Below are 26,638 nucleotides of genomic sequence, written 5' to 3' on the forward strand. Positions count from 1 at the left end.
GTTTCTTTGGTACCTCTAATGCTTCTCTTTAATATCTCATTATTAACAGTTTCACACCCTTGACCCCAAAATACTCCAATGCCAATTAATTTTAAGCATAATTCGTCTCTCTTTCTCTCTCCTTCTCTCTGTGTGTTTGTGTGTGTGCCTGCGAAGTGTTTATGTGCTTCCTAGGAGGAAACTCAAGGCCTCCTGCCTGCTGCGAAAATGCTCTATGAAATGGCTACATCCTCACCCTCCTTCTAACTGTTCTGAAATGTCTCAGTTGCCCAGGCTGTGATACTCCCACAGAAGCATCTCAGGTAGCTGTGCTGAAAGACCTCTGGAGTGCGGAGACTCTCACTCAAGTCTTGGAATAACAGGACCCCCCAGGAACTCACAAGAGACCGTCCTTGCTACAATCACATGAGGTTTATTGACAGGATAAGAATCAATGCACTGGGGCCGAAACTCATTTCCCCCACAGGGGTAGAGAGTTCAACCCGGAGTAGCTGGGAGAAGGGGTATTTAAGGGAAGAAACCATAACCCAGTAATCCAAAGGAGGTAGGGAGGGCATCATTGGAAAATTCTGAAAATACCAGTGATCATTGAAAAATTCCTGAAAATTCCAATGATAACCACAAGGAGGTAACTCCCTGTTTCTTAAGATTATTCTCAAGATTATAATCTAACTTTATCTTCAGCTAGTTCCTGAAACAGAGTCACTGAACCAGCTAATCTAGATTTTCGATTCTTCTCTCCTTGCTTAGATATTTTAGCTCTATTTTTTCTTCTAGATGTTTGGCTCTATTTTTTCTGCTAGAAAGGTCTGGATTTATCTGGGTCTTTCAGTGCCACCAGACCCAGTGCATCATATTATTTCATGCCATAAATATGTTGCTGTCTATATTTAGGAGTGACTTAAAAACAGAGTTGCAGCATCTTTATTGCACTCAGCAAGTCAGTGGCAATTGTTATCAGATATTATCATAAGAATTTGAGAATCAGTTGTATATTCTGCATTTAAAAGAAAACGATAGGCTTCCTATTTCTGTTTATGAATTTCTCTCTCTCTCTCTCTCTTTTTTTTTTTTTTTTCAAGACAGGGTTTCTCTGTGGTTTTGGAGCCTGTCCTGGAACTAGCTCTTGTAGACCAGGCTGGCCTCGAACTCACAGAGATCCGCTTGCCTCTGCCTCCTTAAAGGCATGTGCCATCTCTGACCGGCCTGATTATGAATCTTTAATAAGCACAGTAAAATGCTTTCTACCGACATTGTAGGCTTGATGTGTAACATCTTATCCAGACATCTCTATATGCAAAACTGATCTTTTCTATATTACTGACTAGAGGCTGACATTAAGTACTATTAAGTACTCTTGAGTTGTGTAGCCGTGTTTTAGCCTAGGAACATAAACCACATTTTTTTATGCTGTACTAAGCACACTACTGAATCTTAGAACTTAGACCTCTAGAGAAGTTCAAGGGTCCGCTAATTGTAATAAGTCTTACATCTTCAGGATAGGAATTGCCTAGCGTGTATCTGTAAAGATACGGAAATCGTGTACCACTATTCTGTTTCTAGGTTTGGCAAAATTGTAGCTGGGAGAAAAAGAGAAAAATCTCATTGCAAGTAGCAATACTCACGCACTGACTCATTTTGTAAGTACGTAGATTCTAAACATCTAAACATTCTAAACATCTAAACATTCTAAACAAAAAGGTTTACTTTTTAAAAGATCGCATAATCTAGTTTTATCATCAATCTAGTTTTATCTCTTTGGGCGGTGCTGCCCCCGTGTGTGAGTTCAGAGGGCTCTTAAACGGTCCCTCCCTCCAAACGCCATAGTTCGCTCCACAGGTCTTCGACTTTTGTGTTATCATGAGAAGGGGAATGGGTTTGTTTAGCCACCGGCCACGCTTCCCGTTAAGGAAACAGCCAGCGAAGGGGGTGCTAAGGTCGCTTAAACAGCATTGGGTCGGTCATCTCTCTGGGTCTTTTCAGCCAGTCAGCAGGAAGAGCAGGTCGTTGCCTTGGCAAACAGCAGGCGGTTGTCTTGGCAACCGTCCTCCAGCAGCGGAAAAGGGAGGCGTGGCCATGGTGGCTGGGCGTGGCCTTGCAGGGCGGGCAGATAAGAAGCTGCGGGCGGCGGCGCGGCCAGGCGTGGCTGGGAGCGCGTCACCGAGGCGGGTTGGGCTCTCAGACCTCTGGGAGGGCGCCCGCTTGGCTTGAGGTACCGGGTCCCTGCTCCCTGCCCTCAGTGAGCTACCTCACGGGCGCCACCATGACAGGCAGTGTCTGTGTCCCGGTGCTCCTGGCTGCCTGGCTCGCGGCGGCAGGGGCCGAGGGCCTCGAGCAGGCCGCGCTGCCGGCGGAGGAGAGCCGGGTGCAGCCCATGACCGCCTCCAACTGGACGCTGGTGATGGAAGGCGAGTGGATGCTGAAATTGTGAGTGTGCCTACCCGCCCCGCACGTCGTTTCATTCTCGCGGTGCCCGCCGTCCTCCCCGGGTCCCACCCGGGGCCGCGACGCCCCTGTCGGCACCTGCGTTGGCGGGCTGCGGCCTTCGCAGTGAGCATGCGCACACTGCCCCGTCCGTCAGACTGCGGGTGAGGAAGATGAGCCAGCGTCCTTCCTCATCCCCTTTCACCATTGCTGTAGCCAAAAGTGTTTTAGAAACGGAGGAGGCAACTTATCCAAGGAAGGAGTCGGGAAGGGAGGAAGAGAACGATATGCTCTTAGGGGTGTACCTATACTAGAAAAGCGCTCAGGGATAGCGTACACCTAGGTGGGTATGTGTTGAAATAAGCCATTGCAGCGTGGGAAGGAAGAGCAGTTTGGGTGAAATACCAGTTCCCCTTTGAAGACCTTGAGATGTCATCGTGGAGTAAAAAAAAAAAAAAAAGAAAAAAAAGAAAACATTAACATGAGTGGCTGAGTTTTAAGGAAGATGTTTAAATCCTGATGCCATTATTTGTAGAGATAGGACTTTGAGACTGTGTCATATTTGGATTGCGCCGATGACATAAAGAAAAGTCCATTAACAAATAGCCTCCCTTTGAACAACAGGAAGTCCATGAGTGGCGGTGGGTAGTGTCTAGCTCGAAGGTTATGGGAATCTGTCAGGACAAGGGAAGGGATTTATGTTGATTGTATCATAAAATTAACGCCAGGTAAGTGATTACTTGAGAGATGATATTGACGAGGTACATCATCTGAATAGACTTCATAGACTCCGTGGGCATCAAAGGAAAATGAAAAATGTCCAGAAACATAATTTATGAGACCGCATTGCCATAGCCCATGGTCTCAGATAATAAAGATTTACCACTACCATTTGGTAATTAGTTTTACATTTAAGATCTAGAATCTTCTAAAATAGTATTTTTTTTTATTTATTCAAGGCCATATTTTGATTTATTCAATTTAGATTGCAAGCAAATGAATATGGTGTGGATTCCTTCCTGTGAGATCAGGGAAAATATGTAAATTAAAGAACACAATGCGTATTTATTCCCTCAAACTATGGAGATATTTAGACCTCAAAATGGAATGCTTTTGTTAAATCATCAAACCTGTGAAACTGTTACGGCTATGGATATGAATAACCTATTTGGATGGAAATCAAGTCATATTCTTTTTGAGAGAAACTTTTTTTTCTTCCTGTTTTAGATAGGGTCTCAGTATGTATTCCTGGCTGGACTGGAACTGGCTTTGTAGACCAGAAATCATAGAGATCATCCTGCCACTGCCTCTGGCATGCTGGGGTTAAAGGTGTGAGCTTTATGTTAGCAATGCCAGGTTTGCAGTATTTAAGAACTTTGAGAAACTGCTTTTCAGAAGACATACTGTGGCTCCTATCATTTTTTAAAATCTATTTTCCTGTGTTACTGGATGACATTCCTGATTATTCTTTGAAAAAGTCCAACACTTAAATATAAAATATATTCATATTCTACAAACCAGTATAGAACTACTATAAATACATTTTGGAGTCTTCTTTCAAAATAGCACCTCCCCCATGCATATAAGAGAGATGCCACACAAACATGAGGACCTGAGTTCATATCCCTTACACCCATGTAAAACCAGGGTACAACTGTACATGTCTGTAATCCTGGCACTGGGTGGTAGAGGTGGGAGAATCCCTGGTGCTGTGGTCAGCTGTCTAGTGCATAGGTGAGCTCCAGGTTCAGTGACAGACCCTGGTGCGTGTGGTCAGCAGTCTAGTGAATAGGTGAGCTCCAGGTTCAGTGAGAGACCCTGTCTCAAAAAATAAGGTGGAGAGCAATTGAAAAAGATACGCAATGTTGACCTTTAGCCTACAAACATATTCACAGATATGCACATATATGTACAATCACATGCAAACATTGCACACATAGTAACATCCTTACAGTACACATGTTTATATGGCCTCCCAAGTTAGTGCTTTATCAGATGGTCTGGTCTTATAACTGGAATTATTAGGAGTCTGCAGAAAAAAAATTTATTTAGTTTCTGTGAAGAAGTGTGTTAGAAAGCTTTGTGACCGTATTGATAAAATTTTGACATCATTTTAAGTGATAGTTCTTCATATACTACTACCTTTCTTTGTAACTCTGCTTTTGTAGCTCGAGTCATATAAGTATCTTATAACACAATTCATGCATATATTGGTGTTAATCATTTGCTCTTAAACCCTAATAGTGTTTGGTACTTTGAGACATGAGAAACTATTACAAAATTTAAATATATATATATATATATATATATATATATATATATATATTTGCCTTTTAAGGAGTCAAATATTTGTGGTCTTTGGAATTGAATTTCAATTTTAGAAGTTATTCTGTTTGAGAAATACCAGTTAAAATGAATTTGTGATAATTCACTATTTTTATTTTGAAATGTTTTTACAAAGCTTCATTTCTTTAATGTCATGCATTAGTTGTGCACTCTTGCTTTCTTCTCATTTATTTTCATGTGTTCTTTTACAGTATTTACTCCGCATTTCTGCTCTCTCACTATAAATGCTTGTCATCTTTAAAACACTTTTTGGTCTCTTTTCTTTATTTCTTTTGGTTTATATTACCTTTCATTTAATTACTTTCTTTTTTTTGTGGCTTTTAACACTTGCTTTGCTCCTGATATGTTATTTTTATACAGTCTTTTTTCATTATAATTTATATTTTTAAGAAATTTTTATTATTTTTTCACATAGTATATCTTAATTATATTTTTTCTTTCCTTCCATATCTTTTCAGATCCTTCCTATTTCCTACCCAACAACTTCATGTTCTCTCTCTCTCTCTCAAAAAAAAAAAAAGACCCAAACAAGAAAATCAACAAAAAGTTAAAATCAAAACAAACTAACAAGAAGAAAAATCAACAACAGCAACAAAAATAATTGAATAAAACAAAAATAGCCAAAACCCATGGAATCTGTTTTGTATGGGGCCTGCCCTGGAGTGTGGTTCATACACTCAGTGGCATTTCACTGAGGAAAATGATTTTCCCTTTCCCAGCAGGTGTTGAGTGCAAGTGGCTTCTTGGGTAGGGGTGAGACTTTTTATCTACTTCTCCATGTTAGGATTTTGTTTAGTTTGAACCTGTGCAAGTTCTATGCATTTTCTCAGAACCTTTGTAAGTTCCAGTGTCTTATCAGTCTGCTTCCCAGTAGACACTGCTTTCTTGAGTCATCTACCAGTCATCCACCGCCTCTGGCTCTTTCAGTCCAGCACTGGACCTCATAGATCCTCAGCCTTGAGGGGAGGGATTTGATAAAGACATCCCATTTAGGGCGGAGTTTTTGAAGTCTCTTCCTGTGATGTTGTCCAGCTGTGGGTCTCTGTTAATTACCACCTACTGCAAGAAGAAGCTTCTGTGCTGAGTTACAAGCAGTGCTCTGATTTACAGGTATTGTAATATATTATTAGGAGTCATTTTATTGCTGTGTTCTTTTAGCAGAGTAATAATAGTAGGTTTTCCCATAGGCCCATGACCTATATAGTCTTAGATTCTTGGCCACTTTAGCAATGTCAGGAACGGGTTCTGTTTCATGAAGTGGGTCTTAGATCCAATTAAAAAGTGGTTGGTTGCTTCTGTAACATTTGTTCTGCTATTGCACCAGTATCTTTTCTGCAGCTTATTGTTGTAGGTCTCAGGGTTTGTAGTCGGGTATTATTGAGGATGACAGTTTTCCAGTAGTAAGAAAAGTCCCTTCTAACACCATGTACACTAGCCAGTGGGGTTGAAGCTTCTAACTGGACACCAACTCAATTTCTCCATGTTTGATATTATAAATAAGTGGTGTCCTCAGAAGCAGGTTGTGGAAGGTAACCAGTAGCCTTGATAATAGTAGTCTGTGATGTTTGGGAGGGTCTCTGAGACCCCTGTGACTCGGCAAGATGTGCCCATTTCTGGAATTGGTGTTTTCCTTTGTGGTATGTTTAATTGGGACATTGTTTCCTCATTATAAGGTGACTTCTTTAAAATTCATGTATATTTCACAGCAGATTTCTGTATGGCTTTTCAAAAGGCATTTAGTGTTATCTGTCTCTCCCATAGTTCCTCCTCTAGCCTGTCCTGCCACCCTCCTCCCTGACAATCCTCCTGTCCTAATACTGTTGTCAAATATATCCATTCTCTGTACTGTTTTGCTGTGTCCTCCCCACATCCAAAGAAATGTCTAAGCTGTCTAGACATCCATGTAGCATAATTTTGATTTGCTTACCTATAATATCTCCTGATAAAAAATATTTTGAGTGAAATTGACTTACTTTTGTAAAGGACATTCTTATAAAGCCCAACTTCTGACGTTATTCTTGGACTGCTTATGTCTCAAAGCTGAGATTATTTTGTAGGACCTAGAAATGTCGCTGCTGTATTTCCAGTGTTGTTCTCATACCTGCAGGGAAGATGTTGACTTGCTCGTGTCAAACAGGATTTCCTCTAGTTTGATAGCTTGCTGTGTTTTATCATTTTAATGTTTAAGAGGTAATCACTAAATGATTGCTTGTCAATTTTCAGGTTCAGGGGTATGAATTTGGGAAAGCAAAGGTGAATGAGGTGCAGCCTTGATTTCAAGGGACCTGGCAGTCTGTTTGCTCTGAAAGAGGTAGTGTGAGTAGCATTTGACTATTTAGTAGCTGCTTACAGAATACTTCATCTATGGTTAGACATTTATCAGTGGTCTTAAATAAGACACTTGTCACTTTGGACTAGGCAGCTCTTTGGTATAAGAGGAATGCTTGATTGACTGGCTTTGGTTTAGGCTCTGCTCATCTGCATCCATTAAAGGATGGTCCTGTTCCTCAGGAAACAGGGATCCATCCATGTTTTCGTCTCTAGTTTCTGCAGATGACAGGCCATGTTGCAGGATCATTTTTGAGCCTTCTTACCATTTGAATAAATGAATAAATGAATAAATGTCCTACCTTCCCTACAGGAAACCTCCCCTTTTCAGTACCTTGTTTATCTAGCATGGCTCTGACCACAACTGCTAAGTATAAATTTGACTGTTGTATTAGATAGTTTGTTTTACTTTTCCACTGCACTGTAAACTTTATATAGGGGAATAAAAAATTTTCTTTTTTCCTGATTAACTCTGGAGCCTTACTATTAAGTAGCAAGTGGTCTATGGTTTTTGACTAAATGAATGAATAAGTAAAAGTAATGCAGCTTAATTATTTCTTTATTGAGCCTTTTGAAGAATATCATTCAAAGAATGTCTTGTGCCATCTCCCATTGTGTACTGATTTTTTTTTTTTTTTTTTTTTTTTTTTTTTTTTTTTTTTTTTTTTTTTTTGTGGCTTGATCCTGTTAGTCTCTGTTCTAGGTACAAGGGATGAAACAGTCATTGCCTGCAGGGAGCTCATTATGCCATTATGCCTGGGAGCATCCCGTTCCCTCAGTCAAGCAGGTGCTAAGGTTTTCATTCAACTGAAGTTTTTATTCTTTACATGAATGATTAAAATGGTAGGCAATGTTTTTTGGCCTTGGTTGTCTCCCACAATGTTAAGGTAAGACTAGGTTGCTGAAGGCACCAAATAATTTAGAATTAGGATTGGGGAGAATAGAGCTGGAACTGACAAGCTTCCTCCCTGAGCAGTAGTCTCATGGTATCTGAAGATGCTATGCCAGCTGCCAGAAGTAGTAGTCCTATCCAGCTGTAAAGCTAGGACTGTAACAATGACAGCATGTCAAGATTGCCCCAAGCATACAGTAGTTAACACTAATATCTTAGGAGTAACTAGCAGCTGTCTAATTAAACATAAGGCCCACTCTGCCCTGAGAGGGGAATTATGCCTACTGCTGTCAGCCTAGCCAATTAGCCATGGTTGGTGGAATTATGTATCCTAGAGGAAAGTCTGCAGTAGCCACTTTCCTAAGCCAGTCTAATTTCTTTTTTTTCTTCTGAATAATGCCAAACTTTATTTTTTTATTACTTTATAAATAATACCATTCAAAATTTCCTCCCCTCCTCCCACTTTCCTCCTGTTCCCCCTCCCCCTCCCCCTTCAGTTCTAAGAGACAGCAGGGAACCCTGCCCTGTGGGAAGTTCAAGGCCTTCCCCCCTCCATCCAGGCTTAGGAAGCTGTGCATCCAAATAGACTAGGATCCCAAAAACCCAGTACATGCAGTAGAAACAAATCCCAGTGCCATTCTCATTGGCTTTGCAGTCTTCCCCAATTGTCAACCACATTCAGAGGGTCCGGTTTGATCCTATACTCATTCAGTCCCAGTCCAGCTGGATTTGGTGAGCTTCCATTAGATCAGGCACACTGTCTCAGTGGGTGGACCAACCCCTCGTGGTGCTGACTTCCTTGCTCATATTCTCCCTCCTGCTCTTCAACTGGACCTTGGGAGCTCAGTCCAGTGCTCCAATGTGGGTCTCGTCTCTATTTCCATCTGTCGCCGGATGAAGGTTCTATGGTGATATTCAAGATAGTAATCAGTCTGACTACTGGACAAGGCCAGTTCACTCACCGTCTCCTCTGCCCAGGGTCCTAGCTGGGGACATCCCCATGGACACCTGGGAACCCCTCTAGAGCCAAGCCTCTTGCCACCCCCAAAATGGCTCCCTTAATTAAGATATCTTCTTTCTAACCATATCATAAACCCTCATCCTTATGTCCACAGATAAGTGTAGCTCTCACCCCTTATCAAAGAGGCTTCATTTTGCAGCAGTGGAGACCATTACAGAAATCCACAACTGATCTTAATGCAGAAGAGAGCAACAGACTGTGGGGTGCCTAACCCCAACTGATACATCTGTAACATAATCCCTATACCTGAGGCTCAGGGATCATCACAGATGAGGAGGCAGAAGGATTTTAAGAGCCGAAGGATCAGGACATCTGCTGTGACATAATGTCTTTTATATATAGTGAGGAAACCAACTATACTTGTTTAGTGTAGTTAAGGTATCGTTTGTTGACACTGTAATTTAGTTCATTTTGTTGTAGAACAGTAAGCCTAGTATATCTTTTTTCTTCTTTGTTACAGGTTCTGTTGAGTGTTTGTTAAAGTAATTCCTAAATAAATTGTCTATATTTGTTATCCAATGAATTTCTGTGACAACAACAACAACAACAATAAAAAAACTCAGAAGAGTGCTCTATAAAATACTAATGAAATTAGAACCAAGACAGAAAGAAATTGCCTATTTTTTAGTGAATAAAAACATTTTTAGTAAAATTTCTGCTCTGGATATGGCCTAATTATTAGTATTTTTCCTAAAATAAGTACTTCTGACTAGTCTTGGATAACATCCCTATCTATTTTTTAAATAATGTAAATTATCAAAATGTCTCCCAATTTCATATTTTAAATTTTCTGTTATTTGGCATACTTAATTAGTGCTTTCCTTGTGATTTAAAGTAGTAGTTAATGTTTATACAATGAGATTCTAAAAGGGCTTGGAGCTGGGCACGGTACATGCCTGTAACCCTAACATTCTGTCAACTTTGAGGCAGGATGGCTGCTAATTCCAAGCCATCCTAGATTACAAGTGAGTTCAAGGCCATTGTGGGCTCTCATGAACTGTATATAGAAAGAGACTGTGTCTCGAGAACTAAGAAAGTATAACTCAATGACTGTGCGTATTGCCCCTAGGCTTTATCATAAGCACCTAATACAAGGACCAAAACAAAACTTTAGTGTTTGATTAGTTTATCACTTTTCCCCCTGGTTTCTATTTTGAAAGGCATGACATTGTGTAGGAACAGTGATATCAAGTCTTTTTAAATATTTCATTTATTTCCTCAATATTTTGACTTTATTTTGTCTTAGACATTCAACTTAAGCCAACTTACTGAATTATGTCTAATTGATAGGGTCCTAAAATATTTTTCAAAATGTTTCCAGTGACTTTTTTTCCTTTGAATATCCTGTTCCAGTTTTTGAAAATGATCATTTTATTTTAGTGCTTTTATCTTTTAATTATTATTAAACCAAACAAAATGTTTTTCACTTGCAGCAGTGTACTTTTGTGACATTATAAAAATGTTGATTTTTCTTTAAATTATATCATGTTATTATTTTCAAGTGGAATTCTACCATATGCTGTTTTTTTGTTGTTGTTTTCACATATTTTATATTAAGTACTGTCCTGGTTATTCCTCTAAGATGGTGTTTCTCAATCTGTAGATTACCACCCCTCTTTCAAACCTCTAGCTCCAAAAAATGTTTACATTATGATTCATAATAGTAGCAAAATTACAGTTATGAAGTAGTGAAGAAAATAATTTTACAGTTGGAAGTCACCACAACATGAGGAACTGTATTAAAGGGTCACAGCATTAGGAAGATTGAGAACCACTGCTTTAAGACCTGTAAGGCTTATTTAATTGAAGTCCTTGCATTCTGCGTTAGTTACCTCAGGTTGCTGTAACAGCATACAGGAGCATATAGATATGTAAGACCACATAGGAGGCTTGAAAGAACTGAAATTTAGTCTTTCATAGTTCTGGAGATCAAAGGCCTTCGGGGGTCAAGGTGTATCACGGTTGGTTTTCTTTGGATTATCTGTTGGACTGTCCCTTCTGTACTGTTCTTAATTTCTTGTGGCTGCTGGTGTGTGCATGTGTGCTTCTTATGTCTCTTTAGCTACATCCCTTGCATCCGAGATTGTATGGCATTCTTCCTATTCTCTGTGTCAGAGCTCCTTATTCCTCTCATAAGAATTGTTACTAGATGTAGGCTCCATCTTAAATAAGATGATCTGTTCCTAAGATCTGTAATTCAGTTATCTGTGTAAAGACCCTACTCCAAATAAAGTCACATTTGCAGGCACCAGAGCTAGAATTTGAACATACTGTTTTGGGAAAATAATTTAATTCACACACTTTACAAGCAGATTCAACACTAAGAGAAAAAAAAAACAAAAACAAAGCTCAGCCATTTGTGTGTTTTACCTTGGTTTTCTTTAAGGCTGTTGTAGGTGTTCACTTCTCTTACTCTGTGCCAGACTCTTTACATATACCATTTCCCTGGTACATTGGAACATTTGTTGACCCTTTCTTGGCTGTTTGTTCCCTAAGGTCTTTCCGTAGATGTTCCTTTTTCTGCAGACCTATATGAGATGTCATTGCTTGTTTCTAGTTGAAAAGTACTTGTAAAATGCAGATATGGCTTGAAGGCCCAGATATTTTTAACTTTTTCTTCAGAAAAAAAATGTTGGGGAGCCGGGTGGTGGTGGCGCACACCATTAATCCCAGCACTTGGGAGGCAGAGGCAGGCGGATCTCTGTGAGTTCGAGACCAACCTGGTCTACAAGAGCTAGTTCCAGGACAGGCTCCAAAACCACAGAGAAACCCTGTCTCAAAAAACCAAAAAAAAAAAAAAAAAAAAAAGAAAAAAGGTAGGGTAGCTTTTCTTTTTTTTGGAAAAGGTAAGAACTTTCACAGGTCTTAGAAACATGCTAGGAGACCCAGTAGTCTCTGGTCTCTGCCTATTGCATTTGTAGCTTTGAGAGATCTGGAATTAGCTTGGCTAGTACTGGTACATCCTTGAAAGTTATTTTACTTTGAGTACTCAGAACATACTTGCCTCAGAGATCAAAGCTACATTGAAAGGGATAAAACTTGATTCATTTATAAAAATCACATGGAGGAAATGTTGTATATGTTAAGATAATTCTTGAAAAATTCTCATTTTTTGATAGAATTAATATTTGTATATAGAATCATAAGAAGGAAATACAGTCTTGTTTTTATATGTCAAATGACTTTGGACAGCTTGCTTTTATTCTCTTTTGTTAGGAATTTATTTTTGAATAGTCTATTAATTTTGTTTATAGATTTTGCTCCACATATTTTGTATTGATTAGTTCTTCTGATTTTACAGTTATGCCCCCTGGTGTCCATCTTGCCAGCAGACTGATTCTGAATGGGAGACTTTTGCAAAGAATGGAGAAACACTTCAGATCAGTGTGGGAAAGGTGGATGTCATTCAAGAACCAGGTACTGTAATGTGATCTTTAGCTTGGAAAGTTTAGCAGCTGCTTTCTCAGAAATTTTCATGCTTGTAGAAAATTTGCCAAGTAGGATGTTGAATTTAACAGCTTGAAGCAACAGACCACATTTTAGCTTCTCTGTATCTATGTATGTGGGTGTTTGCCCATATACATATTACATACATATATATATATATACAATTATGCATATTTGTCATTTATTATTATTACTGTTTGTTGATACATTGACAGTAAGCTGTAAATATCATGATAGTTCAGGCCTCATTTCTTTAGCCTGTTAAATCTAGTTCCCCATTGTGTTTTGTATAGTTTTTTTGAACCATGATCCAATCAAGTGAATAATTTGGATTTTGTTGTTACATGTTTTTAGTTTCTCTCAATCTGGAGTTTTCCCCTGTTTTTAATGATATCAATATGCTTCAGAGAATACACTATGGTTTGGAGACATTTTCTTAAGACATTATCTTTTTCTCCTTTTTCTTATAAAGTAGGAGTTTGTTGTAGAGATGTGATATTGTTGAGGTACAGAACAGAATAGGTAGTGCTGTGACTTCATGCTGCATTGCATCAGAAGGCTCTTACTGTCACCATTTGTTAAGTTGTGCGTGGACACATAGCTAAACCAGAAATACTAAATGTATTAAAAATGAAGAAACAACCCCTCCCTTTTTTTTTAGTGAATAATCTGAGAGGTGATACTTTGTGTTTTCTTTTTGCAGTTTTAGGAGTGAACCTCCTTTTGTAATTTTTTTCTGTTTTGGGGGGTGGTGAAGGCAGAGAAGAGTGATATTGGAGGCTAAAGCCAGAGCCTTACACATGCTAGATAAGCACTGCCATGAGTTCTATCTCCAGTCCTCTTGTTAAATTTCACTTTTTAATTCTGAGAATTGGTTTGTGTTGCCTAGGATGACCTAGAACCTACATGCCAAGAGAATTTTTGCCCTAATCCTAACTCCAACCCTAACCAGGATTTGGGTTGGGATTGGGGTTAGGGAAACAGTCCTTGACCTCCAGCTTAGCTCTGGGGCATGCACCCTGAGAGGGAAACAGAAGAAACAATTGAAAGACCTCCAGGTGCTTCTTGAGGAAAGGTTCAAGGAAGCAGAAAGTGGTCTGTAGGGTTAGGGCTAGGGCTGGAGTTAGTGTTAGAGTTGAGGATAGAGTTAGGGCTGGCATTACAGTTAGGGTTGGAATAAGTGTTCTGGTTATTAGAGCTAGCATTTGAATTAGTGTTGGGGTTAGGGTTGGAATTAGAGTTAGGGTTGGCATTAGGTTAGGGTTAGTTTTGGTTCAGGTTAGTGTTAGGGTTTGAGTTAGTTTTAGGGTTAGGATTGAAATTAGATTTGCTCTTAGAATTTAGTTGTAGGATTGGATTTAGTGTTAGGGTTATATTTTGTTTTGGTATTAGGTATATATAGCTAGGCTTTGCATTGGTCTTAGATTTAGGATTTGTGATACAGTTTGTGTTACGGTTGGCATTAAAATAGGCTTGTGGTTGTAGTTAGGGTTATGGTTGGCATGGGATTAGTGTTAGGTTTGTAGTTGGGATTTTTGCTTGGGTTAGTGTTAGTTAGAGTTGGTGTTGGACTAGGTTGAGGTTAAGGATAGAATTGGTATTAGGATTAGGGTTAGCACTAGTGTTAGAATAAGAGTTGGGGTTAGCGTCAGGGTTTGTGTTGTGTTTAGGGTTTGGGTTATGATTGTGGTGAGTCAGGTATGGGTTTATGTTAATGTTAGTGTGTGATTATGGTTAGGGTTAGACTTGGGGTTAGGGTTGCGATTAGAATTAGGGTTTGGAGTTACGGATTGAGTCAGGTAAACATTCTGTGACCTCCAATTTAGCTCTGTGGCATGCCTCCTGAAAAGAAAGCCAGCGAAACAACTGTAATACCCTTCTGCACTTCCTCTTGTAGGAATAATTCTCATAAGCAGGAAAGTTGACCATTTGGGTTATGGTCTGGGTTAGGATTGGATTTAGGGTTATGGTTAGGGTATTATTGGAGTTAGAGTGTTACGGTTAGAGGTTAGTGTCAGTGTCAGTGTTAGAGCCAGCATTATGGTTAGGGTTAGGGTTCTGGGGAGGCTTGGGGTTAATATTCGTGTTAGGGAAACAGTCTGTTTCCTCCGTTTTAGCTTTGGGGCGTGTACCGTGAGAGTGAAACTGAAGAAACAATTGAAATTCTTAGCGACACTTTCTCTGCAGGAAAGATTTAATGTTGGGGTTAAGGTTGAATTTAAGGTTAGGGTTGGGGTCAGGGTTAGAATAGCAGTCCAGGACCTCCTATTACACTCTTGTTCTATAAGAAAGTCCGTAAACTTGGTAGTTCCTCTGGTAGTCAGTCTTTTGTAAGGAATGAGTGGACAGAAGTAGCCTAATCTCCCCCTAGGGCAGGAGATCTAAGTCCCTGGGAGCTGTAACTGGCACAGAAACCATAGATAGGTTCTACTTGCTTACATGCCTTATTCTGCCTACTTTGTTAAAGCACCCTGAACCATCTGTCCAAGGCCCATCACTGCTCACAATAAACTTGGCTCACCCTCCCATATTAGTCATCAGATAAAAAAACAAAAGCACCTCAGGTTTGCCCACAGGCCTGGCATTTTCTCAGTTGAGGTTCCTTCTTTCAAAATTACTCTGACTTGTCAAGTTGACACAAAACTATCCAGCACAATGAGTGAAGACAGGCACATGGGTGACTTTGAAGCACTCTGCATGGGCGATACTGTTTTTTTATGGCTGTGTAGATGGAGCCTGCTTTCCTAGTCCTCTTCTTATATTCTCTTCCTTCCCCAAGGCCACGTTCAAGTAGGACAGAATAGCCTACAACTGATTGGGTGGAGTGGCTGCATCATTGGGTGAGGGTTCCATGATCCTCTCAGCCCTTCCTTCCGTGAGGGAACATCAACAATCAAACATGCACAGCAGGGAGGGCCTTTTGCAAGTAGATATAGCTGGATTCATGAAGATGGTGGCAGTTTGGTTTGGAGAATAGTCTTGTATCACACTCTGGCTTTTCTTTGCTTCTTTTATTTCCTGTCCCTCTTTTCCACAAGGGTCTGTGAGCCTTGAATGAGGTGACATAGTTGTCTGACTATTCTCTCCAACTTTAGCGTGACACTGATCCCCTGTGCCCTCTCTCAATTCCTCCATCTTTGGAACATGAGTGTTGGCAAGTCTTTGTGAGTATTCCTCCTATGAAAACATGTGAGGAAAAGAACAAAAAATGGGAAATGGATACAGCATTTAGATACTGAGTGAGTAATAACCTGATTACAGACACTACAGAAATGTTGGGCAGTGAATATTTATTTAACAAAACAGTAGCAGCTGCTTCTCCATTAGTGCCTAGGACATCACTGGCCACGGGTTTTTGTCTAAGTTTCAATTATCAGATGCGAATTTCTCCCTGTAGATCAGGCCTTAAGTCCAGTCAGAAAGTTTGTTCTGCCCATAGCTACTTGTGTCACTATTTTAGTGTCTGGCCTGTATTATCGCCTGACACTTCCATCACAAAGTGTGCAGAATCTACAGCTGAGAAAGACTACCTTAGCAGCACCTTCCAGCACTATAAAAACAACTTTGCAGGGAAGTCACATTTCCAATTGTAGTCTTATGTCTCCAAGTCCTCAATCCAAACTATGTGATGTCTTTAGCATTAGCATCTTACCATCCAGTTCTGGAATGAAAGCAGCAGCAACGGCAATGGTCTTTATTGGTGTTCAGAAGCCTCTAAGGCCTGTAGGACTGCAGCTTTTCTGTTAGATGACTCACCCTAGTATTAAGATTCCTAATTAAGGCTGTTATGGTTTTTAGAGACTTTCACCCCGTGTTCTTATACTCTGAAGACCCCGTTTACCATGCAGGCATGCCACTCCATAGCACCTACAAGAAGTATGTCATCCTGGGATATCCAATCATGGATATCTCTTGCTCAGCTGACCTCAACCTTAGTGACATATCTCTGCACCCTTCATACTGCCTACGTCACTACTCCACCCCTAAAAAGCACACCAACCACATGCCACCTGGGGATAGAAAACTTTGTTAAAATAGCCCCTGCAAATGCTCCACCCCCTGAGCAGTGTAGGTTCAGCTGCCCGTCTTACTCCCTTAGCAGGAACAGTAGCGTTCTTCCCAAATGCAGCTCTGATTTGGTTATAGTCTCCTGACAACGTCAGTGTGGCAGGAGAATTTTCACCCTAAAAACTTCTACCCCTCACTGCTTTCCAAGATCCCAATGACTAATCAAAGTTCGATTCTATCAGAGTTTACCTTAGGGGACTAATTTAATATAAGGCTTATTTACAGAGCAGTGGGTGAAGGGTTCCAGGCAGGAGTGTAGATGACCCTAAAGCAGCGACACTAGAAGGTCTACCCACTGCAAGGATGGTGACTCCCTCATGGTTGCGTAGGTGGAGCCTATTTCCTTAGTCCTTTCCTGTCTGTATGCGTAGCACCATGCAATTCGGACAGAATTCTGGACAACTGATTGGGAGATTGGCTGGATGTCCCACCCCACATTCTGTGAGGGAGCATGACTAGTCAGCAAGTCCAGCCAGGATAATCATAAATATTATGTAAATATAGATTTGTTCTATAGAAATGATGAAAACAGATTGTTCATGTTATTAAAAGCAAAACTTCAGTGCATCAAATTTTAAGAGACCTAGGAGATTTAAAATTTGAACAGCTCGATTTGCATAGATACTTGATTTTTTCCATATTCAGCAAGAGAGGTAGGTAGGTAGAAATAATAAGGGTTAAAAGGATGTGTGTTATTATTCCATGCTATATTCTTTTTCTCCACTTACTACAAGGTGCCCTGGTAAATATAATTGGTTTGCAAAGCACGTTTACAGGGCAGGGAGCTATTTTGCAGTCATTATGAGTCAGGTTTGCTGCTTGCTGTTTTTCATATAATGTCTCTCTGAGGCCATGGTTGTGACCAGTTGAACTCTCTCCCTTTATGAGAACACTGCCTGGGTTCTTCATCCAGTTATCTCCATTAACTACCACAGTTCCTCACACAAAGGAGCTTCTTAGTAACTACATGCTGAATGAAGGAGACTTTATTTTATTTACTTTTACGTATGGGTAGCATGACATTTGATATGTACTTCATGTTCAGTAAAGATGTGCTAAAACTGGGCTGGAGAGATGGCTCAGAGGTTAAGAGCATTGCCTGCTCTTCCAAAGGTTCTGAGTTCAATTCCCAGCAACCACATGGTGGCTCACAACCATCTGTAAAGAGGTCTGGCGCCCTCTTCTGGCATGCAGGCATACACACAGACAGAATATTGTATACATAATAAATAAATAAATAAATAAATAAATATTTAAAAAAAAAGATGTGCTAAAACAAATTAAAAAGTATTATTCATGTACACTTGGAATTTTTAAAAAATATATAAAATGGTATGTATAACGTATACATATATATAGCAAGGATTTTAAATATTTACAAAATATTCTTTAATGGAATGGAATAGTAAGGAGCCTTTATCTTATTACTATATCTTACATTTTATGAGACAGGGCTTCCCTGTAGCTTTGACTGGCATTAAACTTAGTGTATAGACTGAGCATTCCTCAAACTTCCAGTGCTGGGATTACCAGCATACCTTACTAGGCCTGGCTTGTATTTTAAATGGTTTTTATTTTTGAATGTTCTTTTTACTTTTAAAAATGTATTCTTAGAGACTTTCATATAATGATATGTCATATCCACCCTTCATCATCCCTTGTATTCCCTCCATATACTCAAAATGCCCTACTCTCAACTACATGTACCTATCTTTCTTTTTTATTCCTCTTTTTCTTTCTTCTTTTTGTTTTTACTTTTATTGATTCTTTGCGGATTTCACATCATGCATCCCAAACCTGCCAATCTCCCTGTCCCCCTATCTGCCCTCTGACTGTGCAACTGCCCCGCCAAAACAAAACAAAATTTTAAATTAGAAAGACTGAAAACCAAACAAGCATAAACAAAACAAAACAACAAAAAGCAAAACAAAAACAGAAAACAAATAACTAAAAAAATAAAAAAAAGAAGCATCTTGTTGTGGAAGCTGTAGTGTGGACCAGTGAGTCACACACTTCACCCTTTAGTCCTTTCTTCTTCACTGTAAGTGTTCACTGCCATGAGCCATTGGTCTGGTTCTAGGCCTCTGTGTCTGCTACACCGTTGTTAATGGGCCCATACTGGGACTCTTCTTGGGTATGCTGCCTCGTGGGGATCCTGCAGTTTTAGATCTGTATGTTCATCCCCTTCACCTGGTCCCACAGTTCATGGATTCACTGGATATTGGAGTGAGCCAACTCACAGCCTGATTCTGGCATGTATGGTAGCTGGGCTGGTCAGCCCACCCAGTGCAACCTGCAGCAAGGAGCGGGGCCAGTTCTCTGGCTCTCAGGCCCTCACCCACACCAGGGCCCAGCTCCACTGTCTTGCCTAGACAAGGTGCAGCCCACCCCCCTCTCTCTTGCTCTCCTTGCTCTCATGCTTTCATGCCCTCAGGACTGGTTCACCTGTATTTCCCTCCAACAGTGTTAGCTCTAGTGTGCTGTCCTGGCAGGGTGCAGGGTCTGCCATCTGTGTTGCAGCTGGTGATGGACATGGCTAGTTCTTAAACTCTGCTAACCTAGAGAGTGCTCTCTCGCTTGCCGCAGGTAGCATGGGGTAGGGCAGAGAGGGCATCTTTTCCTTATCCATGCCACACATGGCAGATGAAGGAGGGTGTCAGCTCTACTGTCCTCACGCCCTCAAGGTTGACTGCGTCCCCTATAACAGGGTCAGTTCTACTCTGTTGTCCAGATGAGGTACATGCCCATAGTGAGGGGTGGGGCCATCTTTCCTGATTGTGTGTGTGTGGGGGGGCAGCACTCCTGCTGTAGTATCCAGTGAGGGGTGGATAAGCTCAGAAGACCCTTGGACTTCGAACAAAAATTTAATTCCAATCCACCCCTCACACCCCTCCTGTGGTAACTCAGGCTGTGGACATCAACACAGATGCCAGCTGGAGCAGGACCACAGATCTAGACGTGGCTCTCAGCAGCAGCTAGGACTCAGATGTCACCATCGCCCTGGAGCATCATGGCCCTTAGATACCAACCTGGTCTCAGGTGGCTGACCAGACCCTGGGCATTCTCATAATCCTTGTCAATAATGGGTGCCATGAAAATCAGCTCAGACACTGGCTGCTGTAGAGCTACAGCAGCAGCCATGGCCCAGACTATACCGTAGGCACAGATGACAGTGTAAGCTACAGTGTAAGCATGGTCCCTGAGGGAGCACAGCCTCCAGGCATCTGTCACATGACCACAGGTTGTGGCCCAGACCCCTCTACATTCCTGTGGGCTCTAGTAGCAACATGGGCCATGGATATCAATACAGACCTTGGCTGTTGCAGGGCCATGGATGCAGACATGATCCTAGGCTATAGCTTGTGTTCAGATGTCACCATGTCCCCAGGTGACAGGCACAGACCACTAAGTTCAGTAGGGTAGCCCTCAGACATCAGTGTGGCCCCAGCTGGCTGCCCAAATCCCTGGCATTGGCTAGCCCTTCAATGGCATCAGGAGCCATGGACATTAACTCAGACCCTGAATGCTGTAGAGCCACAGACCCACACATGGCCCTCAGCAGCAGCTCAAACCAGGATGTCATCATGGCCCTAAGTGGCAGTGTAGGCCAGTAAGTTGGCATGACCCCAGGCAGCAGGTTCTAGATGGCGGTCCGGACTACAGACTTCTGCATGCCCTTAGTGGTAACAGGAGCCACAGACATCACCTCATGCTCCCTCAGCTACTTCAGTGCTTCTGATCAAGATAAGTGGCTGTTAGACATAAAGCAAAGAAAAACCAGCCTACAATCCATAACCCCAGAGAACATAGACAACAAAGAGAACACTAGAGAGATACATACATAGATCTAAATAGGAAGGAGAAAAAGATAAGATCTCCTAAGTAATTTGGAAGCATGGGGATCACAGGACAGGGTAGAAGGGGAAAGAAAAGGAAGAGAGGGGAGTGGAGAAAAATGTATAGTGCAATAAAAACAATAAAGAAAAAAAAGATTGCCTCTGGACAGTAGCCCAGGTCTGGAAATGACCCTGGACTCAGGTGGCTAGCAGGCCATTCACATTAGCCTCTTCCTCACCACTCTCACCTCTTCAGAACTTGCCTCTCTCTGCAACCCTTACTGACTCCACCTCTCTCTCGTCTACCTCTGCACCCTGTGCCTGCTCACCACAGTGGTGTCTGCCTGGCACCATAGGTACCGGGCAGCACTTGGTTGAGGCATGCATGCCCCTGCCAGCCTCATGGCATGGTGCAGAGCTGTTACTGTGTCACTGCCTGGGTCTAGAATAGCTGGGCAGTTCCTAATTGAGTCCTGCCCCTGCTAGCCACATGGCATGGCAGGCTTTTTCTTTCTTAGTATCTTACTAAGTCTTACTTAATGCTGCCCATATGTGCAAGAGTGTGAGACCATCTATTGTAATATGGACAACCTACCAGCAGACAACACCATGTAATGATTTGTGTTGTTCAATTTAAATTGACAGTTGAGGTAGTTAGTTAATACCCATAATTTGTTGAGTCCTTCACTATATGTAGGAACTGTATTATGTTCTTAATTTAATCCCAGAATTATAAACAAACACTAATATACCCTTTTTTTTTTTTACAGATGAATCAGCTGAAACTCAGAAAGTTTAAAAATTACCTAAACCCATAAGCTAGTAGGGAAAAGTAGTATTAAACTTAGATCTTTACTGTCAGACAATGGTCTTATGCCCTGTAAAGATTTATCACTTGTGTTGGTTTATTAAAACACTGATTGGCCAATAGCCAGGCAGGAAGTATAGGCAGGGTGACCAGAATAGGAGAATTCCAGGAAGAGGAAAGGCTCAGTCTGCAATTGTCACCCAGATGCAGAGAAAGCAAGATGAGAAAGCCTCATTGATAAAGGTACCAAGTCATGTAGCTAACACAGATAAGAATTATGGGTTAATTTAAGATGTGAGAGTTAGTTAATAAGAAGCCTGAGCTAATAGGTCAACCAGTTTATAATTAATGTAGACCTCTGTGTGTTTCTTTGGGACTGAACAGCTGTGGGACCAGGTGGGACAGAAACTTCTGACAGATCTTTTTGTTTTTTGTAAAATTAATTTATTTACTTTACATCCCATCCACAGTTTCCTCTCCCTCCTTTCCCACGTTCCCTTTTCCCATTTCTCCCTCACCATGCTCCCCAATTCATTCCCCCTCTGTTTCTGTTCAGAAAGGGGCTGGCCTCCCATGGCTGTCAACAAGGCATGGCATGTCAAGTTGCATTAGGACTAAGCTCTTCCCCTTGTATTAAGGCTGGGCAAAGCAACCCAGTATGAGGAGTGGGCTCCTAAAACCTAGCCAAAGCCTTAAAGACAGTCCCTGCTCCCACTGCTAATAGTCCCACAAGTAGACCATGCTACACAGCTGTTACGCATATGTCACACACACCTATGTTGGTCCCATGCAGACTCCTTGGTTGGTCCAGACCCTGGAAGCCCCTATGAGCCTAGTTTAGTTGTTTCTGTAGGTTTCCCTGTGATGTCCTTAGCCCCTCTGGATTGTACAATCCTTCCTCCCTCTGTTCAGCAGGATTTTCCAATCTCAGCCAAATATTTGGCTGTAGGTCTCTGCATTTGTTCCCATCAGTTACTGGATGAAAGCTGTCAGATGACAATTGGGGTAGTCACCAATCTGTGAGCATAACAGAATATCATTAGGCATTGTTATATTGGCATTTTTTTTCTCTAATCGTGTTTGGTTCTATCCTAGGTCTCTGGGCCATCCAGTCTCTGGGTCCTGGTGCTCCAGGCATAAACTTAGATCTTGCTGCTATATTCTTTTAACTTGCATACAATACCAAGTATCTTAGTTTGGGTTTTATTGCTGCAAAAAGACACTATGACCACAGCAACTCTTCTAAACTCCTCTAAAGAAAACATTTAATTGAGGTGGCTTGCTTATTTATAACTTCAGAGGTTCAGTCCACTGTCATCATGATGGGGACCATGGTGACATGCAGGCTGATAGGGTGCTGGAGCTGAGAGTCCTACATCAGACTCAGAGGCAACAGGAAGTTGACTGACTGTCACACTGAGTGAAGCTTGAGAAAAGAGACCTCAAAGCCCACCCCCACAGGGACACTCCCTCCAACAAAGCCACACCTCCTAATAGTGTCACTCCCTTTAGGGGCCATTTTCTTTCAAACCACCACACCAAGTAATACATAAACCAGAAAATTCTAGGGTGACACCTGGAACATAACCATATGTGTGTACTAACTGGAAAGTATTAGGAAATACGTGACAAAAGTTTTTTCCCTTAAGTCAAAAGATAATAATTGTAACTCAATAATTCCAGAGGTGTTTGTTCATGTGATCACGGTAGCAGTTTGAGGATGCTTTTTTTAGCACTTGGGTGCTTGAGTTACTTTGAGTTTAACTTTTACTGTTTTGTTTATGCTTTTCCTAGGTTTGAGCGGCCGCTTCTTTGTCACCACTCTCCCAGCCTTTTTTCAGTAAGCATTATTAATTTATGATCTTAAAAGATTAAAATTCAGCACCGTAGGAGAACAGGTCAAGTAGTTGGTGGTGAACCATGCTAATGAGAGGTGAAGGGAAAATGGCAGAACAAAGTTGCATTGTCATAATGCTTGGGGGTCATTCAGGATCCAGGCCAGGCAGGACTCCCAGTTTCACTCAGTAGTCTGAGGAGAACAAAAGGGAATGCTTAGACTCTTCCTGTGACTCCTGTCTGGGACAAGAAGCTGAGAAAAGGAAGGCTTAGAGGTGAATGTGAGATGCATGCTTTGATCTTGATCGTGAGCTTAGAGACGTGGAGGACATAAATTTGGAAATGTGGATATATTATTTATTAATATTAAAACAGTGGCTATTTTGCTAGAAGAAATAAAAATAATTGATTGCAAATCAGCAAATGAGTTGACTGATTAAATATTTCTGGAGATTTAGCTTATAGTTGCAGATTACATAGTAATGAAAGAGAATATTCAATGGTTTGAGTTTTAGAATTTCTCATTTGTGTTAGATTAGAATTAATACCTGCCTTCTGGTTTATGTCTGGCTATAGGTTTTTGGGGTTTTTTTCATTTGAGCTAATTTAAAATTCAAGAAATGTTTATGTGTGTAATCAATAATTATTTTATTATTATAGAATACCTATTTTGATTTATCTAATTTCTGTCTGATTTTATAATCTATAGTGCAAAAGATGGGATATTCCGCCGTTACCGTGGCCCAGGAATCTATGAAGACTTACAGAATTACATCTTAGAGAAAAAATGGCAATCAGTTGAACCTCTGACTGGCTGGAAATCACCAGCTTCTCTAACGTAAGTTATAAATAAAGTGCTATTTGTAAAATAATAAGTCCCATGTTAATGTGTAGACCTTACAAGTCTAGACTTTTTTTCATATTCTTTTCTCTAATTTAGTCTGAATATGCCTATGCTTGGTCCACCTAGTGTTTCTGGTTTTGTGACCCACATATACTGCAAATTGTTTTGGTGCAGTGGGTATTGATTGAGTAGCTGGATTGAAGGGACGTGTTAACAGAGAACCTTTCCTCCAACTTTCACTGTACGCCATTCCAACTTTTCCTCTTTACAAATGTGGTGTTGAGTGCGGGTTGCCATTAATTGGAAGGGCAAATGTTTCTTGAATTATAGTACCCTTGGGGATTCTTGTGTTCTGGTGATGCTTTTGACTATCTGGTACTATGTTTCTGGGGATAGTTTTTGATAATATTTAATAAGGTAAATAAGACTGAACTGTAATAACTCATTCCACATTTGGCTTTAATTTTGAGTGGGCATATTAGTAAATAGTTTTATTTTGCATGTACAGATGTAAGGAATATCCTTAATATCATAGAAGCAATGCAATGTAATATTTCATCTGTCACATGCACCTATGTTAGTGCCTAGGTAATATGGAGCTTATCCTAAAAGTAGCTCACCTCTGGCATTTTATTCTTCAAATAACTGAATACTGATTTTTATGCTAGGTACTGTTCTAGAAGCCAGGTATTTATGACTTCATTAGACTGACTTGCATTTTCCACTCCCTTTTTTAGATAACATAAAGTTAGTAAGACAAATTGCAAAACAAGCTCGACAGATCATTTGGATGGAGCTGTTTTAAACAATAGTCTCTTTTCTCATACTAGTCTGGAAAATTTTGGGTCTTGGGGCCTACCTTGAAGAAGTGTTAAGAGAGGTTGCTCTGAAGGGAGCACTGGGGTGGGAATCTCAGGATACAAGAAGCTGTGGCCAGATAGGAGGACTAGCATAGTCCTAGAGTGACTGACTACCCAGAAGTTTCCATTAGGGAAAAAGCTTTATTGAGTGCTTAAGGAGCAGCACAGTGGCCGAGTGCAGCACTGGGAGCGAAAGGAAGAGAGCCTGAGTTGAGTAAAAGGGAGGCTGAAGGTGGACTGTACAGGACCTGGGGCCACAGTCAGGAAGGGGTTTTTCTTTTCTTTTATATGTATGTACAAAAATAAATTAACTCTTAAGAGGAGATATTGGAGCGGACAAGACTACATGAGGAGAGAACAATTAGAAAGTTTTTACAGTGTCCAACTTAAAAGGAGCAACTTGTACCAGGGTGTTGTGGTGGAGATGTTAAATGAGTAGGTTTAAAGTTGGAATTGAAGATAGAATTGGTCAACATGAGAGGGAACATTTACAAAAAAAAGATCTCTGGGAGTCCTGTTGAATTTTCTTCGACTTTGCTATTTCCCACATCAAGATTCTGCTCTACAATTAACTCTCCCCTCCCAAAAAACAACCCCCCCCCCCAAAAAAAATACCAACAACGACAAAAAAAAAAAAAGAGGCCATAAATTTCAGAGGAAATAAGGGTGGCATTGTGTAAGCAGAGTCTGTTCTTTCATCTTCCGGCCTCCCAGACCTGAATAATCACATCAAAACTGTATTAATTACAACACTGTTTTTCCAGTGGTTTAGGCATATTCTTAACTGTTATATCTTAAATTAACCCATTTCTATTAATCTGTGTCACACCACGAGGCTATGACCTACCGATAAGGTTCAGGCGTCTTTCTCCTTCAGTAGCTACATGGTGTCTCCTTGACTTGCCCTACTCTATCTATATATCTAAGTTCGGATTTCCCGCCTGACTTTATTCTGCTAAGCCATTGAGCAAAACAGCTTTATTCTTTAACCAATAAAAGTAAAAAATATATAGAGGAACATCCCGCATCAGCATTGTATGGATTGTAGGAAAGGAAAGGGGGAAGTGATACAAATAGATTTTAATTAAAATATTATAAAGAAGAAACTGCAAGATATCTCAGGGATATTAAAACCAAGATCATGGTTTTCAGTCAACATTCTTCTAGCATGGAGGGGAAGGGATTCCTGAGCCCCCACCCCTACTGAGCTATGATGCTGCTGGACCCCTTTGCTGAAAGAGTCAGTTTTCCTTTCTTAAGGGTGTGGCTCCTGGTGTGTCAAACATACTCCAGTGGATGTCCACACACCCAGCAGTGTATGACTGGCACATATTGTAGTAGATGAGTCATAAAAAAAAAAAAAAAGAAAAAGACTTGAAGCAAGGGGCAGTAGGGAGGTGGGGATGGATCTAGTAAGAGTTGTGGGTAAATATGATCAAAATTTATTGTGTGAGATTCTCAAAGAATTAATAAAAATATTCAAAAGAAAGAAGAAAAAGATTGTTAGCCTTGCTAGAGGTCCAGACTTTGTAAAGCTATTAAACTGAGTGCCTGTAGAGAATTAATGAACACAATTGTAGAAGACTTTGACAGACTTTAAAACCTTAGAATTTTACTTAGGAAGTAAAATAGAAGTGTGTTTGTCATAAATCTAGGACTCACTCAAAGTTAACAAGTTAAGTACTAAGCAAGTCATCAAAAGAAAAAATGAGGGGGCGGTGGTGGCGCACGCCTTTAATCCCAGCACTTGGGAGGCAGAGGCAGGCGGATCTCTGTGAGTTCGAGACCAGCCTGGTCTACAAGAGCTAGTTCCAGGACAGGCTCCAAAACCACAGAGAAACCCTGTCTCGAAAAACCAAAAAAAAAAAAAAAAAAAAAAAAAAGAAAAAATGAGGACCCATGAAATAACACAGGAGATAAAGATACAT

At 40.7% G+C, this 26,638-nt stretch overlaps 1 protein-coding gene across 1 annotated transcript in view; it reads left to right on the forward strand.

The window, feature by feature from the left end:
- Positions 1–2,134: 2,134 nt before the first annotated feature.
- The window catches only part of Tmx4 (thioredoxin related transmembrane protein 4), a 43,641-nt gene continuing 19,137 nt past the window's right edge, over positions 2,135–26,638 (forward strand). Inside the window, exons 1-4 of the mRNA XM_057781854.1 lie at positions 2,135–2,427; positions 12,313–12,428; positions 22,965–23,010; positions 23,716–23,844. Coding sequence (XP_057637837.1) covers positions 2,264–2,427; positions 12,313–12,428; positions 22,965–23,010; positions 23,716–23,844 — 455 coding nt within the window. The 5' untranslated portion in view covers positions 2,135–2,263. The remainder of the gene's footprint in view (positions 2,428–12,312; positions 12,429–22,964; positions 23,011–23,715; positions 23,845–26,638) is intronic.

The sequence above is a fragment of the Chionomys nivalis genome, chromosome 9 (assembly GCF_950005125.1).
Source record: "Chionomys nivalis chromosome 9, mChiNiv1.1, whole genome shotgun sequence".
NCBI classification, from domain to species: Eukaryota; Metazoa; Chordata; class Mammalia; order Rodentia; family Cricetidae; genus Chionomys; species Chionomys nivalis.